Source organism: Schistocerca serialis, chromosome 4 (genome assembly GCF_023864345.2).
Source record: "Schistocerca serialis cubense isolate TAMUIC-IGC-003099 chromosome 4, iqSchSeri2.2, whole genome shotgun sequence".
Lineage (NCBI taxonomy): Eukaryota > Metazoa > Arthropoda > Insecta > Orthoptera > Acrididae > Schistocerca > Schistocerca serialis.
Window position 1 is genome coordinate 267,873,188 of NC_064641.1, and position 19,546 is coordinate 267,892,733.

At 37.8% G+C, this 19,546-nt stretch overlaps 1 protein-coding gene across 1 annotated transcript in view; it reads left to right on the forward strand.

Annotated features, from left to right (window-relative positions):
* Positions 1-19,546, forward strand: part of LOC126473792 (tumor suppressor candidate 3) — a 52,337-nt gene that overhangs the window by 4,587 nt on the left and 28,204 nt on the right. Inside the window, exon 5 of the mRNA XM_050101066.1 lies at positions 19,270-19,410. Coding sequence (XP_049957023.1) covers positions 19,270-19,410 — 141 coding nt within the window. The remainder of the gene's footprint in view (positions 1-19,269; positions 19,411-19,546) is intronic.

Here is a 19,546-nt window from a genome sequence, read left to right on the forward strand (position 1 = left end):
CAATGTTTTGGAGAGGCACTGTGATGTTACTCCTGCTCTCGCAGTGTGGGGATTCATCGAGTATGATTTCAGGTTATGGCTGGTAGTGGTTGAGGGTACTCTGAGAGCGAGGGAAAAACAACTGCCTGTATCCCTCTGTACAAGCCCTAATCTCTCTTATCATGTCGTTATGGTCCTAATCTTTCTTATCTTATCTTCGTGGTCCTTAGCAGAATGTACACTGGTGCCAATAGAATCATTCTGAGGTCAGTTTCAAGTGTCAGTTCTGTTAATTTTCTCAGCAGTGTTCCTCGAGAAGAATGTCACCTTCCTTCCAAGGATTACCATTTGAGTTCCCAAAGCTTCTCCATAATACGTGCATGTTGTTCATACCTACCAGCAACGAATCTAGCAGCCTGCCTCTGAATTGCTTCAATGTCTTCATTTAATCTGACCTGTTGTGAATAAGTCATCTTGCATCCTTCTGCAGTCACTCAGTGACAAAACCTTCCTGTACACCACAGCATCATCAGCAAACAGCTGCAGATAGCTGTTCACACTGGCCACCAGATCATTTATGTATACAGAAAATAACAGCAGTTCTATCTCACCTCCCGGGGCACTCCTGTCAATACTCCTGTCTCTGATAAACACTCACCATCAAGGACAATGTACTAGCTTCTTTACTTAAGAAGTCTTAAAGCCACTTGGATACCTGAGAACCTATTCCGTACACTCGTACCTTTGTTAACAGTCTGCAGTGGGGTACCGTGTCAAATGATTTTTTTTTTTTTTTTTTAATAGGAATATGGAATCCGCGTGTTGCCATTCATGCATAGTTCACGGGATATCACATGACAAAATAACAAGCTGAGTTTCGTATGAGCAGTGCTTTCCAAGACCCTGCTGATTTGACAGAGGCTTTTTCGTCTCAAAGAAATTTAGTATGTTCAGCCTGAAAACACATTGAATAATTCTAGTGCAAACTGTTATTAAGGATATTGATCTGTAATTTTGCGGGTCTGTTCTTTTATCCTTGTTATATACAGGAGTCACCTGCATTTCTTTCCAGTTACTTGGGTCTTTGCACCGCTTTGTGTTAAAAGCAAGCTTGCAACCAAAATAAGGAGCCAATGCCATAGAGTACTCTCTAAGACCGAACTGGGATTCGATCTGGACATGACGACTTATTTGCTTTCAACTCTTTCAGTTGTTTCTCTACGCCAGGGATGCTTATACTAAGTCATCCATACGGGAGTCTGTGTAATGTTCAAATGATGGTATGTTTGTTTGACTTTTGTTCACGAACAATTTATTAAATGCGAAATTTAAAACTTTGTCTTTCCTTTTACTATGTTCTGCTGCCACGCGAGACTGGTCAACAGTGACTGGATAGAAGTCTTAGATCCACTTAGCGATTTTACGTAAGACCACAATTTTTTTATGTTCTCAGCAAGATATTTTGCTAAGGTGTGACAGTGGTAGTTGCTATATGCTTTACACATCAATATTTTTTACAGATGCATGAATTTCTATTAACTTTTGCCTATCATCATTTGCGTGTTCTCTTTTGAATCGAGAGTGGAACAGCTTTTGCTCCTCCAGCATTTTCTAAATTTCGTTGTTAAACCATGGTTAGTCTTTTCTGTCCTTAATCCATTTACTTGGCACATACTTCACCAGAGCACAATTTACAATCCCTTTACACACCACAGAGTTCTTGCCTCTCATGTAACAGTATTGTTGTGCCATTTTTCAATAGAACTTTGCTCATTGGCATGTGTCACTTGTCTCTATGAACTGTCTGTGTCATGTTGAGGTACTCTTGTGACCCAACAAGCTCCCAGATCTGTCCCCGAGAGAACATGTGTGGGAACAACTCAGGTGTCAACTCCAACCCTTTGCTAGTATCTGGTATGCTGAGGATCAGTTACAACAGTTGTGCACCAGCTTGATTCAGGAGAGGATACAACAGATTTATGACACCCTTCGCAACTGAATCAGTGTATGTATCCAGGTTACAGGAAGTGTAATATTTTACTGGTAAGTGCAGTCATACTTGAAAATTTTTTTAAAGAAGTTTCTTTCTGTCTCCTCCTTCCCTTCTGGGTGCTTCACATTTTTGTCAGGGAATGCATTAAGTTAATCTCGATAACAGGACATAATGACCCTCACCAGATTGAATTCGTCTGCCGGATTAACGGTGATGGGTCGGTGTGCCAGTCAGCTTGGATATTGCTTTTAGGCAGTTCCCACATTCCACTAGATGAACATCACAATCGTCGATGATGTACTTTGATTCTTAGTGCCTCAAATGGATTACTATATGATAAAATCTAACACTTAATATACTATCCCATTCAGAGCCCAACAAAATAGGTTTTTCTTTCAGTATAACTATAACATATGGTGATGTTCAATCTAATTTTACTATATAATGAGTGAACTGACATAACGGAGGAGTGTGCTACTGTCTAGCAGGATTTATGCCAAGCAAATGGGATAAAAGTCTGCTGCAGTGTGCTTCCACCTGGTGGCATTGATATATCTTGTAGTTGGGTGGTAAGGGTTAGCTGTGCACACCATGAACCGTGCATGCTGTGTATCATATCCATATGTATTTGGCTCTTAAGACAATAATGTCATGCCAGTTGCGTATGCGCAAGAGCTCCTAAAAATGTGCACAACTGAAGATGTGCCCATGACCTTGATGCCAAGTTTCACAGAATCTAGAGGAGTAACAATGTAGCATAGCACAGTAGATTTAGTGCCATGGATTTCAGATTACCCGATCTGTGTTACATTTAACGGCGCAGAAAGAAAAATAGGCAATAAGTCTGCAGTGTGTCAAAAGTTAGGGTATTTATGTGCTGTAGTGCTCTTACACCACAGCCGCGTCTGATCATGTCCCTTCTCCTTTCTCTTCTCTGTTTTGAAAGCCAAGGAATATTAACACAAATTATAAGAACAGATTGGTATCGCAAAAGAAACCATAACTGCAATGTCACCAAGCAACAAAACTTCAAATCTCACAAAGACACAAAAACTGTGTTCGCAGATGTTACAATCAATAGTGTTGCACATTCAACATAACCGTTATAATATAAAAATAACAATTTATCACAGTATGCTGGAACTTTTTCTGTAAATGGGCAGCCCCCAATAAAAGCGGCATATAATATCCATGATCCTGTAAAGGTGCAACTGTCAATCCATACAAATTGAATAAAAACATTGGTGTAGGTTCATCTCATCATAAATTTTGAATGTCCATGTACAATCTTCAAATTTCAGCATCAGTCTCAGTAAAAATACAAGCCATTCTAATTTGACAAAAGCAGCACAATGCAACCAAATATTTACAGACTTCTTACAAACAGATGTGGCATACAACAAAGCAAGTTGTTATACTGCATCGGAAGAGGGGAGCTTACCTGTTTTTCACATGTCTGCTTCATTCTTTCATAAGTTTTCCTTATATGTGATGTCGCCTCCTGATTGTGATGCAGTCATATACTGTAAGAACTTGGAGCAGAAGTTCTTTCAAGAGAGCAATCTATACTGTGGGAACTGAAATATGCTGACTGTGTCACACTATTGGGCAGTCAATAAAAAGGATAAATTTTTCATATTTATACAGGAAAATAATAGGACAGATGAAATTTCAGCAGAATAGAAGTTAATATCATACTTCTGTAGAAACAAATTGAAAAAAAGCTGCAGCATCTATAAATGCAAGAAATGGTCCCACAGTCACAGACAATTTGTTTTTCACCCCAGCAGTATGCAATGATTTAGCTGTAAAATCAATAAAATATACCATTCAGTTAGCTGCACATTGTAGAACAAAAGTACTATACCTTAGGATCATAAACAATCTCACAGTAACAGTGTTTAGGGAGAAATTATAGGGAGAATGGTGTGGAGAAATTTGTAAAGCAGACAGTGTAGATGGAAAATTTAACTCTTTCTTAAACACATACAATTTGAAATATTTATAAACAAGAAACAAATCAAAATAGTGGCCCAAATGAATTTGAGACCCCTAGAAAATAGCTCCAACAGCGACACTTTCAAATCTGCTGACCAGCAAATCCAACAGTTACTTCCTCCCAGTGTCAGCAAACTTTTATATATCATAGTGAGCCAAAATTTACCTCAGGAGGAGATCAAGCAGTTACAACACACATAAAATATGAGTAACTTGAGTAAAACACTTCAATCCCTAATACATAATCTGAATGAAGTCCTTGTCCACTAGAATGACATTTCATATTTATTACTTTCACTGGGTAGAAGAATACCAGTTATACTTGACTAGCACTGAAGGGGAGAAAGAAAACTGGCGTTCTACGGATCGGAGCGTGGAATGTCAGATCCCTTAATCGGGCAGGTAGGTTAGAAAATTTAAAAAGGGAAATGGATAGGTTGAAGTTAGATATAGTGGGAATTAGTGAAGTTCGGTGGCAGGAGGAACAAGACTTCTGGTCAGGTGACTGCAGGGTTATAAACACAAAATCAAATAGGGGTAATGCAGGAGTAGGTTTAATAATGAATAGGAAAATAGGAATGCGGGTAAGCTACTACAAACAGCATAGTGAACGCATTATTGTGGCCAAGATAGATACGAAGCCCACACCTACTACAGTAGTACAAGTTTATATGCCAACTAGCTCTGCAGATGACGAAGACATTGAAGAAATGTATGATGAAATAAAAGAAATTATTCAGATTGTGAAGGGAGACGAAAATTTAATAGTCATGGGTGACTGGAATTCGAGTGTAGGAAAAGGGAGAGAAGGAAACATAGTAGGTGAATATGGATTGGGGGACAGAAATGAAAGAGGAAGCCGCCTGGTAGAATTTTGCACAGAGCACAACATAATCATAGCTAACACTTGGTTTAAGAATCATGAAAGAAGGTTGTATACATGGAAGAACCCTGGAGATACTAAAAGGTATCAGATAGATTATATAATGGTAAGACAGAGATTTAGGAACCAGGTTTTAAATTGTAAGACATTTCCAGGGGCAGATGTGGACTCTGACCACAATCTATTGGTTATGACCTGTAGATTAAAACTGAAGAAACTGCAAAAAGGTGGGAATTTAAGGAGATGGGACCTGGATAAACTAAAAGAACCAGAGGTTGTACAGAGATTCAGGGAGAGCATAAGGGAGCAATTGACAGGAATGGAGGAATTAAATACAGTAGAAGAAGAATGGGTAGCTTTGAGGGATGAAGTAGTGACAGCAGCAGAGGATCAAGTAGGTAAAAAGACGAGGGCTAGTAGAAATCCTTGGGTAACGGAAGAAATATTGAATTTAATTGATGAAAGGAGAAAATATAAAAATGCAGTAAGTGAAACAGGCAAAAAGGAATACAAACGTCTCAAAAATGAGATCGACAGGAAGTGCAAAATGGCTAAGCAGGGATGGCTAGAGGACAAATGTAAGGATGTAGAGGCCTATATCACTAGGGGTAAGATAGATACCGCCTACAGGAAAATTAAAGAGACCTTTGGAGATAAGAGAACGACTTGTATGAATATCAAGAGCTCAGATGGAAACCCAGTTCTGAGCAAAGAAGGGAAAGCAGAAAGGTGGAAGGAGTATATAGAGGGTCTATACAAGGGCGATGTACTTGAGGACAATATTATGGGAATGGAAGAGGATGTAGATGAAGATGAAATGGGAGATATGATACTGCGTGAAGAGTTTGACAGAGCAATGAAAGACCTGAGTCGAAACAAGGCCCCCGGAGTAGACAATATTCCATTGGAACTACTGACGGCCGTGGGAGAGCCAGTCCTGACAAAACTCTACCATCTGGTGAGCAAGATGTATGAAACAGGCGAAATACCCTCAGACTTCAAGAAGAATATAATAATTCCAATCCCAAAGAAAGCAGGTGTTGACAGATGTGAAAATTACCGAACTATCAGCTTAATAAGTCACAGCTGCAAAATACTAACACGAATTCTTTACAGACAAATGGAAAAACTAGTAGAAGCCAACCTCGGGGAAGATCAGTTTGGATTCCGTAGAAACACTGGAACACGTGAGGCAATACTGACCTTACGACTTATCTTAGAAGAAAGATTAAGGAAAGGCAAACCTACGTTTCTAGCATTTGTAGACTTAGAGAAAGCTTTTGACAATGTTGACTGGAATACTCTCTTTCAAATTCTAAAGGTGGCAGGGGTAAAATACAGGGAGCGAAAGGCTATTTACAATTTGTACAGAAACCAGATGGCAGTTATAAGAGTCGAGGGGCATGAAAGGGAAGCAGTGGTTGGGAAGGGAGTAAGACAGGGTTGTAGCCTCTCCCCGATGTTGTTCAATCTGTATATTGAGCAAGCAGTAAAGGAAACAAAAGAAAAATTCGGAGTAGGTATTAAAATTCATGGAGAAGAAATAAAAACTTTGAGGTTCGCTGATGATATTGTAATTCTGTCAGAGACAGCAAAGGACTTGGAAGAGCAGTTGAATGGAATGGACAGTGTCTTGAAAGGAGGATATAAGATGAACATCAACAAAAGCAAAACAAGGATAATGGAATGTAGTCTAATTAAGTCGGGTGATGCTGAGGGAATTAGATTAGGAAATGAGGCACTTAAAGTAGTAAAGGAGTTTTTGCTATTTGGGGAGCAAAATAACTGATGATGGTCGAAGTAGAGAGGATATAAAATGTAGGCTGGCAATGGCAAGGAAAGCGTTTCTGAAGAAGAGAAATTTGTTAACATCCAGTATTGATTTAAGTGTCAGGAAGTCATTTCTGAAAGTATTCGTATGGAGTGTAGCCATGTATGGAAGTGAAACATGGACGATAAATAGTTTGGATAAGAAGAGAATAGAAGCTTTCGAAATGTGGTGCTACAGAAGAATGCTAAAGATTAGATGGGTAGATCACATAACTAATGAGGAAGTATTGAATAAGGATTGGGGAGAAGAGAAGTTTGTGGCACAACTTGACCAGAAGAAGGGATCGGTTGGTAGGACATGTTCTGAGGCATCAAGGGATCACCAATTTAGTATTGGAGGGCAGCGTGGAGGAAAAAAATCGTAGAGGGAGACCAAGAGATGAATACACTAAGCAGATTCAGAAGGATGTAGGTTGCAGTAGGTACTGGGAGATGAAAAATCTTGCACAGGATAGAGTAGCATGGAGAGCTGCATCAAACCAGTCTCAGGACTGAAGACCACAACAACAACAACAGCACTGAAGGACAGTCACCTATTAATTTAACTTTAAACTTTGATACTCGCTTATGGCTAATAATGCTAGCTGTGCCGGATTTGAGATATGTTGATGCTGTTACCTTCATTGACGATCACAGACTGAACGAGCGGTGCTGTGCTCTGACGTAGGTAGTCTTCCAGCAGCAGCGTATGGACCTTGTGAGAGCCTGTCAGAACTATCATTTGTGGCTGCATCTGCCAGCAACTGTCAGCAGCTTGTGGTGCCATTGTGAGGTACCAACTATGGATGGCTGTTATCCCTGAAACAATCGTTTTTCAGTTCTGTCGTCCTCCCCCCCCCCCCTCCCCCCCCCCCCCCCCCCCCCCCCACCACCACCACACACACACACACACACATGTTTACCTTAGCTGTTAAAACCACTCAAAATAACCATTTTCTAGTTTTTTTATTCCCTTTATTTCCTGTAATAAATGTACAAAATGATCAAAGACTGAAAGACTTCGACTGTCTTAGTTTCAAGATTTAAAGATCCAAAATATTAAGTTATATAGGCAAATAAAATAAAACTTAGTCTGTCCACTGTTCACTGCTTTTCTCGAAAAATGATAAGTAGACGAAAAATACAAAAAAAATCACCAATATTTTCCGGCTGGTTCTAGTTTTTTGAAACTCTGTTCAGAAATCATATTATAATTGGGGTCATAGCACTGTGTGGGCATTACAAATAGTCAGTGCTAAAAGGTGAGAACTGAGGTTGAAAAATTCTATTTCTCCTGTTAATTTGTCTGTTTTCAAGGACTACAAGCAGATAGTGTCATATTATGTAGACATAGGCAGTAAAACAGCTACTTTCTGTTTCTGTTGTAGACTATGAATGACTTGTTAAATTTTTAATTTATTACTATTACCGTAGCTTCCTCGCGCTTTTGTTATTACATGGGAATGGCAGACAAATTTTCAGTCTTTTACAGCAGATGAAGCATTGAACTTCATTGCTGCGTAACTTTGTAAAAATATTTCCAGACTAGGTTTTGCTGCCATTGTTCATACACTAGAAGTCCAATGAGGACAGTAAGAAACTGCCGTATAGACCAGGTGGGGGCAAGTCTTGCACACTGCGCATACACGCACACCTTAAACCATGACACACAGCAACAGAGACACTGTCTTAGCAGTGCTGCACCAATACCTACATCATGTGTTTGGCATTGTTATAAAAATAGCCCCTATCGATTTTTCCATTTCCTATAAGAATGCAGTATTTCAAACCAGTGCAAATTTTACAAATAAAAATTACTCGTCTTCCAAGAAATGTTTATTTAAAAATGAAAAATTTTAGTACAACTGCCATGGCTAATTGATATTTTGTTATTTTACTTGGTTATTAGTAAAAAATAAAAAAACACCTGTTATAACAAAGAGTAAACAATACCAATTATTCAGAATTAAAATATTGGTATCAGTTTTAAACGGTCATTTTTTCAACACCACACAAACTTTGCACCGTCTAATAAGCAAATGAATCGAGATGCATTATATTTAGTTGTGCAGAAACTACATGTACCACCAAAAGACATTAGTCTTAAAAATACAGATCTTAAAGAAGTTAAAAATATCATCAGAACACTAAAAAGCGGTAAATGTGCTGGCGATGATGGAACTCATAGTACAAATCTTATAACGACTTGGTTGGATTACCTTAAGCTGTCTTTGTAATCCTTTAACTGTGAACACATTTCATGACCGACTTAAATAATTGTAATAACTCCAGATTGTCAAACATTTTTAGACCTATTTCACTGTAACCAGTCTCTTCAAAAGTCTTTCAGAAAGTGGTCTACTGATTCATTTAACTTGGTAGGTGTTATCTTATTAGTTTGAGCACTGTATTCTCCACAGGGAAAAAACCATACAAGTCTGCACAAATAAAGTGTTGATAAAGCTAAATAAGAAACAAATCTCCTTTTGATATATTTTGTAGCCGTGTTCATTTTATATATTTTATGGTAAAATTAGTTATTCAGAAGCAATGGATAGGCATATACTACATCGGTAGAAAATGTACACAATACAAAGAAGAGGTATTTGTGGAGTAAAGAGCATCCAGTCATCTCTAACATAATTATAACTTATATTCAGTAGTGGAAACAAGAACTATTGGCCAATGTTTCCAGTCCCATACAAATGGCTGCTGTATATACAAAAGTCAACCTTGCCACAGTAGAGCGCCTCAGAAAGAAATGTGAAAATAAACGTATGGTTTACTCGAATTGCAAAGAAAGAGTGCGAAGCATTTTGGGAGGAAACCCATTATTATAGACAGCTATAAAAATTGGAAATCCAGCAAATGATAGAGAACTTTTGTATCATTTTAAAAAAAAGGTAATGCCGACATTACAAAAATTACTTATTGCACTAAAGCAAAAAAAAAAAAAAGAAAAAGAAAAAGAAAAAACCCCTTGTTTTCCTTGACAGAAAGTTGTTTTGCACAAGACCTGATATGAAATGGGATTTCTTTGGAGGAGATGTGTAAGTAAAAGAAAGATTCTGCTAGAAAGAACTGATGAAATTGACTGGCTTTTTATAAGTAAGGACATTAAGAGAGTAAAGTGGAAAGTCCTTTTATACTAACAAAATTGGGTGGAAAACAACATTATTTTTAGAAAATGTTATGTGGGTCCTTGCACTGTTGCTGACAATGTTAGTGGAAGCAACGTGATTGTTGCGGTGAATATTAGATATAATGCTGGGTTCATTTAGTGGTCTACATCAATAGTATTCTCTTCTAAATATTCCCTGTTACATATTACACACTTATGTCAGCTTTTTCTTTCCAGAACTTCAAACGCTTCTGTAACTCTTATCTTTGGGACAGCTTTTAATCCCCTCAGTGATGCGTTTTTAATCTTATGTGTGCTTGTAATAAATTGTGCTTTAAGGTTTCCTTTATTTTTGGGAATAAAAACAGTAATCACATGGAACAAATATGGTGGTTTGGCCATTATTACAGTATTATTTTTGGGTAAAAATTCACAAACAAGCAACAAAATGCTGTATATCGTGGCGCAAAAACAGTGGGTTCCTCCACCACACACACAAGCTTTTTTCAGATTACTTCATGCAGACAATGTTTAGCTTGCAAGCAGTACTCCTTATTGTTCGTGTCACCTTGTGACAAGAACTCGTTTACACTATATTGTTAAAATCAAAGAACACCATGAGCATAACCACATACCTTCACAGTTGACCACACTCATCGAGCATTTTTTGGTTCTGTCAATCCGGCTTCTGTTGGGATGATCCAGCTTTAATTTCAACATCATAGCCATCAACTCAAGTTTTATTATCTATTGTGCCTCATTTCAATTGGTCAGTATTGCTGTTGACTTAATCTAGTGACTCCTGAGCAACTTGCAATTGCCACTGTATTTGTTCATTACTAAACAATTTCAGAAGTTTTTTTACCCGAAACATCCAAAACAATTTCATGGCACAAGCTACTTGATATGTCAGCATCATCACTGACTCTTTAGATAGTGGTTTGATGATGTTTCATAATCATTTCTCTCACTTTTTCCGTTATTCTATCAGTTGATGTGCTTGGAGTCCAGGGTACTCTTCATCTTCAATGTCCTCACTGCTTTCTTTGAAACACTTATACCACTTGTGAACTCTTATTTTACTCATAGAAGACTCACAGAAAGCAGTATTTATCATTTCTAAAACTTTGGTACACTTTATTCTGTTCTTATAACAAAATTTAGTACAAATTCTCTGACACATTTTTATACAAAATAAATAATTGCTGATACAACCAAAACACTTGCAACCTGTTGGACAGCCGAGAACAGATTAAATATCCAACATGCCTAACATTGTGCAGGTACTTTTAAGGCATTTTAAAATTTTGTACATTGCTGGAGAAGCAACTGTACTATGAAATTTTCTTGAAGAAATAATAAACAGTCAATTGGTCGGCTGCAAGAAGGAAGGGTTTAAATAAACCTTCCATTTTGCAAGCATCTTCACTGGCACAGTGACAAAAAATTGGTGCAAATTGATGTAACAGAATATTCAAATTCCTTGTTACTTTTTAGACACTTCTCATGGTTATTTTTGACAAAGGCCTTGTTGGCCGAAAGGTAACTTTCCGACAATCTTTTTGTTGTGCCTTTCTGCGACTCAGCATCTCTACTTTATGATGAGTAGCAACTATCCTTTTCATTATATTGTTACAATCCATTGTGCATTTTCCATTGTTTGAAAACAAAAATGCAAATGTTCAGTTGTTCAAAATGAATCTCTGAAAGTTCTTCACCAATTGTTCTAAAATTTTGACACAATGTTGCATTAGAATATGTGCATTTTTATACATCTACTGGAGTACCATCTATTGAATGTAAAAATAAATATATAATAGGGAAACGTTGGTAGCAAAGATCTTGAAAAGCTCATGACCAATTTACTTCAAAATTTTACATGCTACTCTAATAAACATTCAGGTGAACATAGGCTACATATTTTTTTTAAATATATATAATATATAAAGGGAAAACATTGTTAGAAAAACATTGAATAGTTCTTGACACATTCACACAAATTTTTACATGATATTCTAATATATAATCAGACAGATATAGGAAAAAAAAACTAAATTCCACCCCAACAATCTGTGAAAGCCCAACAGTATCAACCTGCCACCATGTCATCCTCAGCCCACAGGTGTCAATGGATGCAGATATGGAGGGACATGTAGTTAGCACACTGCTGTCCTGGCCATAGGTCAGTTTTGGAGAATGGAGCCACTACATCCCAATCGAGTAGCTCCTCAGTTTATCTCATATGGGCTGAGTGCACCCCACTTGCCAACCAGCTGCAAGGAAAAAAAAATGCTGTGGTGTGAAGAAGTGCAGGTTTTTTTTCTGTAGTCAGTTTTAACTGTGATCACAACTCATTTACACCATAGACAAATCGTTTCTCCTTTATGTATTTCTTTTACTTATACATAATTTAAAGACAAAACTTTTGTACACAACAATATGCTGTTTTGTTTTTTTCCTTGCAGTTGGTATTAACAGAATACTGAAAAGTGTTGTTTATTGCATATTGGCATTGGATTAGAATACTACCATGGCATCTGAAATGTCCAAAAGTTTATAATCCCAAATGTTTGCAGAATGAACTATACTGTCATTTGAGCTGCTGTCATCACAGAGCTAGCAGTAGGAGAGGTCTCTCTCAAACCCCATATATCAGTGATCCCAACCCATTTGCCAATTCACTCTAATTGACATCAGTTCTCAATCAAAGTTTTGTTTCCAGTAACAGTAAACAGGGATCAAGTTCAGAGAGAGGGAGAATAGGAGATTGACAGAGAATGAGGGCAGGGGAAATAGACATTGAGAGGGGAAAGAAGAAGAGAGTGGGAGGAGTGGTAATGGGGGGGGGGGGGATTAGGATGTATATCCAGTTCCCATACATATTTGGCAATTGCAAAGCGTTGCCAGTTTGATAGTAGACACATATCAAAGTAAAAGTGACACATTATCCTAGCTTTCAGAACTAGAAAGTCTGTCCCATGGGAGGAGAGGGGGATAAGTAGAGGAAGATTAAAAGGGAAGTGCAGGTCACAGAGACCTCAAGATGAGTGTGACCCAACTGCAGTGTGGGGTCTGAGTGAGCTGTTTACCATAATTCCGAAAGCTAGGATAGCTTGTCATATTTACTTTTATGTGTGTCTGTTGGTAGTACCACACTTTTGTCTCCTGAAGGTAGTATTTGCCAGAAATTCTGTCTCCTAATTTAAATGATGCATATCTCTGATTTCTAACAAGCAGGAATGTTCTTTTAGCACCAGAAGTAGACAGCTATGGGCATACACACTAAATGAAACACAGATCCCTTGGAGTGCAACTGGGATATGAAATTAAAATGGAGTCAGTGTGTAGACAAACGAAGCAAGTCTTATTTGTCCATAGAAGTATCTCTCTTATGTGTTGTCCTACAGGCAGGAGTTAGCTTATTTTATATATTTTTAGTCCCTGTTGTATGAAATTATCTTGTGAGGTACTGTCTTTTTAGACGTGTAACATTAGTCAGCCCTGGTCACGTTTTCAGTTAACTTTTTAGCACTCTAGGTGTGATATTTAGTTCCTGGCCAGTATTAGCATTATGTAATGAATTGTTTACTGAATGCAGCTGGATGGGTCAAATAAAATCACAATTTAAAACATATGTTACTTTATTCCAGTGAGATTCACGTCCAACAGGAAAGACCCCGAGCAATATATGTCTGGATCCCTCACCACTTGTGCTACTTCCACCATAGTACTGTCAGACAAAGTAGTCTCTTCAAAACTAGAACAATATCCACAACTTTCACACATTCTGACCTTCTAAGATTATTCTTTAATGTGAAATTTTACTGTTCTTAAGAAAATATCGTTACTTTGTTTTACTTACACAGAAAAATTCATCAAGATGTTGATGTGGGGATACAACATCTAAGAGTACAGATTTCTGGTAAAAACAATCGATATGTAGGAAAAATGTCTTTTGAGTTATTTTCAAAGAGTCTCTAGGATGTCGTCTGCCACATACAACAATGTTATTGTAATGTTATAATTACCCCCCAGAGATTTTGGTCAGATCACAAACAAAGGCCGAAATCTGTTAATGGTTAATCTGAAGGACATGAAATTAAAAAATATATATTTACTTACAGTTTACTTAAAACAACCATCGTTGTATACATGTGTTCCGAGTGAACGTTCCACTAACAAATAGATGAATAGTAAATAATACATAAGACATAAAGTAACAAGTAAATAGAACTAAAATATGTACAAAATATGCAATAATCTTAATCTATATTCCAGATATATGGGAGATAGTTAAAGTTACTTTCTATACAATGTTAAATTACCATATGCCAAAAAAGCAAATCTGCCTTTTAAAATGTGTAAGATTTTTAAAAAAAATACAATGGATGGGTTTAAAATGAAGTTACTCATATGCTGTTGACAATTTCTCAAAATGCTGAATAAGTGACATGTTTGTGCCAATTTTATAAATAGTTTTTTTCTTTGTCCCTATAAAACATACATATTTGGACTTTACACCAATAAATCACATTTATGCCCTTTTGTGTACTCTGCTTTCACTTTCACTATTCACAGCATGAACTTGCAACACTCACTGATTTTTCAGGTTTCATCAGTCTTGATTCTTCCAATAAGTGTGTCAGTATGTCCATCCCAGTGTCCACTTCACTGATGTTCCAAGTATCTGCCTCTGCATCCATGAACAAAATGTGACTGCATATCAAAAAATTAACACAGTATCAGTTTCAGTCTGTGGCCAGTTCATCCATCCTTCATACACACTTATTTAGACCCCCAAATGTGAAACAAGTTAAGATATTCAAGTAAAACTCAATCACTGAAGTTGTACTGTGATACTTCATCATGGAAAATGAAAGCTTACCGAATGCACAAATGAGACCTTTGGTTTTGGATTCAATTCTCGAAGTAACATGAAGAATGCATAATAATTTCAGCTGTGATATTTTAGCTCTCACTTCATCTTCCTCCACAATCCTCATTTCTTGTATGACTTTATCTCGTTTATATTTTCCAGCTCAAGTATTTTGTTTGACTGTTGGCGAACCAAACGGTATGCATTTGGATCCAGAATTGCCATTGCTTCGAAAGGCCCATATATAATTCAAAAAAACTGTGTCCTTGTTGTGCTCACTTGCCTTTGTGTTCTCACCAACACACAATCCCCAAATCTTATTTTTGATACCTTCACCTGTCTATCATGTCTTTGCTTTCTTTGTTTTGCTCTTTTCTGGATATTCTCCCCTACAAATGTTTACAACTCCTCTCTCATCATCTCTTTATGTGACAGGAAATCAACATGTTCTGTGATCAGCTTTGGTGGTTTTGAGTCAAACTCTATCTCCAATGGTGAAAATCTCTTTGAGCTATGCCTCACACAGTTTATTACAGTTTCAAAATCTTTTAGGTGTTGCACCCAAGACTATGTTTATTGCTACAGTATATGCTGCAGAGCCTTCCCAATTCTCTCCTGTATCACTCTGCCAAATTGCTTGAGGTATGATATCCTTAGATTTATATATGTTTTATCCCCACAGTGTCTATATAAGTTAAATCCAGTCATTACTAGTGAATTGGGATCCACTTTAAACAGATTTTGGTACACAAATCAAAGAAAAATAATATTGTGTGAACTTGGAGATCAGACTCTTCCTGGTTGCTCATTTAATTGCATACCACTTGCTATATCTACTAAATACGTCCACTATTACAAAAATTTGTTTATATCCATGTCATCCAGTTACCAATGACCCAAAAAGGTCAATTGCTATTGCTACCAGATCTGTGACCTTCTCTGGTATTATATATTGAACATATCAATGACTGTGCTGCTCTGACAGGTGTCACAGCTTTCAAGTTGTTTCCATACTGATCTAACCATATTATCAAACACAGCACTTCCCCTTAGTGTTTCAGTGCATTTTTTAGGTCCATAGTGTCCATAGCTCAAGTGTACATGTTGAATTAAATCACTGACATAGTCCTCTGGAAAACCAAACTTCCACCCATCACCGATTTTGTTTGCACTTGTGAACGAAATTCCCTTATGTATTTTGTAATAATTATCGAAATTTTCCTCTCCTATAGTTCCCAGGGCTATTTTGTAATGCTAATTGGCCCTGGTCACTGCAAAAATCATGTTGATGTTTTCAGTTAACTTTTTAGCTCACTAGGGGATGATATCGCTTAGTTCCTTACCACTGTCAGCATTAGGTAATGATTTGTTTACTGAAAGTAGCTAGATGGGCCAAATAAAATAAGTTAAACACATATATTACTTTATCAACAATGTAGGTAAAGACAGATTGGTACTTACTGTAAAGAAGACACGTTAAGTTGCAGACAGGCACAAATAAAGGACACTTACATAATGCTTTCAGCCACAGCCTTCATCAGCAAAAGAGAAACACACACTGTTCATATGCACAAGCAAGCACATCTCATGCACACATGACCGCCACTCCAGAAGCTTGGGCTGGAATGCAACTATCACATGGAACACAAGCAGCAATCTGGAGGGGACGGGGAAGGGGAAAGGGAAGGGATAGTAGTGTACGGGTGGTGGATGAGACAAATGCTGTATGGCAGAGTGAGAATGCCAACAGGTGCAACGTCAAGAGGGCAGGGAGGTGGGGATTATAGGTAATCAAAGGCCTATTGAATGATATGATTCATTCCCTGAAATGAGGGAAGATCATTCCACCCCTCGTAAAGTGGTGTTCTGTTGCCCACCCAGCCTCCAAACATCTTAGTCCATCCCTTTGCAACTTCCAATTCCAACCCCTTGCCACAAGGATCAAACCCTGAGGAAGTCCAAGGTGCAAGACCTGCCCAGTCCAATCACCCAGCACTTCTGTTCCATTTCTGTCACAGGTTTATCCTACCCCATCAGGGGCCATGCCACTTGTGAAAGCAGCTAAGTCCTTTATCATCTCTGCTGCAATCATTGCACATCTTTTTGTACTGGTATGACGACCTAACAACTTTCCACCAGGATGAACAGCCACTGCCAAACTGTGGCCAAGAGCAAAGTAGAACACCCTGTGGCACAACAGGCAGCTGAACATAACATCTTTGATTTCAAAGGCTGCATCACTATGCAAGCCATTTGAATCCTCTCCCCCAACCACCATATTTTTTGAACTGCACAGATGAGAGGTATCCTTACAATGCATTCTCTGCTCCTCTAATTATCCTAGCCCCAACCTATGGTAACATACTGTCACTACACCCTCCACCCATCAGATTCCACCCTCTCTGTCCTACCATCTCCTCCCCATTCTCATCTTCCATGCTCTTTGTGTGCCACCCTCTGGCAAAGCACCTGCCCATTCCCCACTCCTCTCCTTTTTCACTCCTTTTTCCACCGTCTCCCTGCCCTACAACATCCTGATTCTGCACCTGTTGGCAGTCTAGTCCCTGCACATTCTGCCACACAGTGTTCATCTCACCCCCTGCCTGTACACAACTAACCCTGCCCTTCCCCTTCCCCGCTGCCTCCAGCCTGCTGCTTGCGTCCCACATTCTAATTGCATTCCAGCCCGAGCTGTTGGAGTTGGCAGTCATGTGTGCATGAGATATGCTTGCTTGTGTGTATTAATGATATGTGTTTCCCTTTTGCTGATAAGACTGTGATCAAATGCTTTATGTAAGTGTCTTTTAATTGTGCCTTTCTGCAACTTAACATGTCTACCTTATGGTAAGTAGCAATCTTATCTTTTCCTACTTTGTTGGTATTCCTACCAGGAGTTTTCATTGTTTGATATATTACTTTATTCCAGTTAGACTTCACATCCACAGATCAGCACTGCCCCAACAGCAAAGACTCTGAGCAATGTGTGTCTTAGCCCTTCAACACTCGCATTGCATCCACCACTTTGCCATCAGTCAAAGTAGTCTCTCCAAAATAACTATACTTTCCCCAACTTTTGCACATTCTGGCATTCTAAGATTAGTGTTTAATGTGAAATTTTGCTTTTGGTACGGAAATATTGTTGCTTTGTTTTACTTAAATGCAAAAATTCTTCAAGACATATTACGCAGGGATACAATATCTAAGAGTGGAGATTTATGGTGAAAACAATTTATATATATGTGTGAATAATATTTTTTATTTATTCTCAAAGAGTCTTAGAATGTTGTCTGCCACATAAATCAATGTTATTGTAATGCCACACATGTAGAGAACCGTATATCTTGCAAAAGCCTTTCTAAGGATCCCAGAATTCTGGCAGTCACTCCCCAAGACATTTACTCCTTAATGATTTTTGTTGCTCACAGTGAAAATCAGTTTCAGTTTACATGTGAGGTTTCACAATCACAACACAAGACACAAAAATCGTTTACATGTAGACTTCACCTCCTTGTCAAGGGTTCAGAACAGAGATTTCTACTACAATGGCAAGATTCTCAACAAGCTCCCAAATAATATATCCCAAGGAATTGGGAATCCCTACTCTTTCAATGAATCACCTGAGCATCTCGATACAGGAATTGAAAAGTTCCGTTTGCTACATGACAAGTAGCAGTGTTTGTTGTAAAGCTGCATGACAAGTAGTAATGTACTGCACATAGGACATCATTATTTACAGATGTAGATAAATATATTCTTTGATAAATACCATTATAATCAAGTAAATATTAAGCTTCCAATAGCAGATGGCAGATGAAAAACAGCTATCCAAGCAACTGATGGTGCAAAGCTCCCCCCCCCCCCCCCAACCCCCTCCCCCTCTGCCCCCCGCCCAAATAAAATAAATAAATAAATAAATAAAAAATAAAATAAAAAATCTTTCTTTCTAAGTAACTTGATTAAATGGGGCTGTCATAGACGCAGGTACAGTTTCAGGTTTCTTTTAAATGTTACAGGAATACTTAGTATCTGCTCTTCATTTTCCAGTGTCGTAAACCTGTTGTGTTGCAAGTCATTGGCCAGAATGCTCTGTTGTGTGCAATCTTGGATCTGATTTTCTATGTTGATTGTGTCAGGCCTTGCTTCCCATCATACCACATATCAAATTATTTTTTTTTTTTTTAGGTAAGATAAAATTGGTTTTTTATTATGAATGCCCCCAACTCTGCCCTGTAAGCTTACAAGTTTTGTTGCCAACAATCATCCTTTAGCATGTGATTTGTCTAGAACATCTATTACAGAGTTGATGACTATAAACATATAAATTCAACTTGACAGCTACTTTTTCTGTGTTCTCTCGTGTGATTAGTTTGAGTGGTTGTGAACATAATAATGCTCAGATAGTGCTTTCAAAACAAGTGTAACTGTTCCTTGTTTTATTTGTGGTAAGTATGTTACTGCATTTCTGTGAAACTGTATAGACATTACACAGTACATGTTTGAAAAGGCAAATCACTTTTAAGTTAACTACTTTTGCTTTTATTCTTGCATTAATGTAAGTATTATTTTTATTAATTGCTTTGTTTTGATGAATTTTGTTTTTCCTTTTCCAGATTCGGGTGTTTAGGCCACCAAATTACTCTGGTACCGTTGCACTGGTATTACTGTCTGCTCTAGTTGCAGGATTTATCTATTTGCGACGTAACAATCTAGACTTCCTTTACAATAAAAACTGTTGGGCAGTTATTGCTGTGGTAAGGGACATACGAAAACAATTAACATTGATAGACTTACAAAAAAAATATTGTATTTTTTTCAGTTAGATATCTGTATGACTAATTTTAAATGTTTATTCTAGTCATCTGAAATACAGTGTCTTTAGCAGTTATG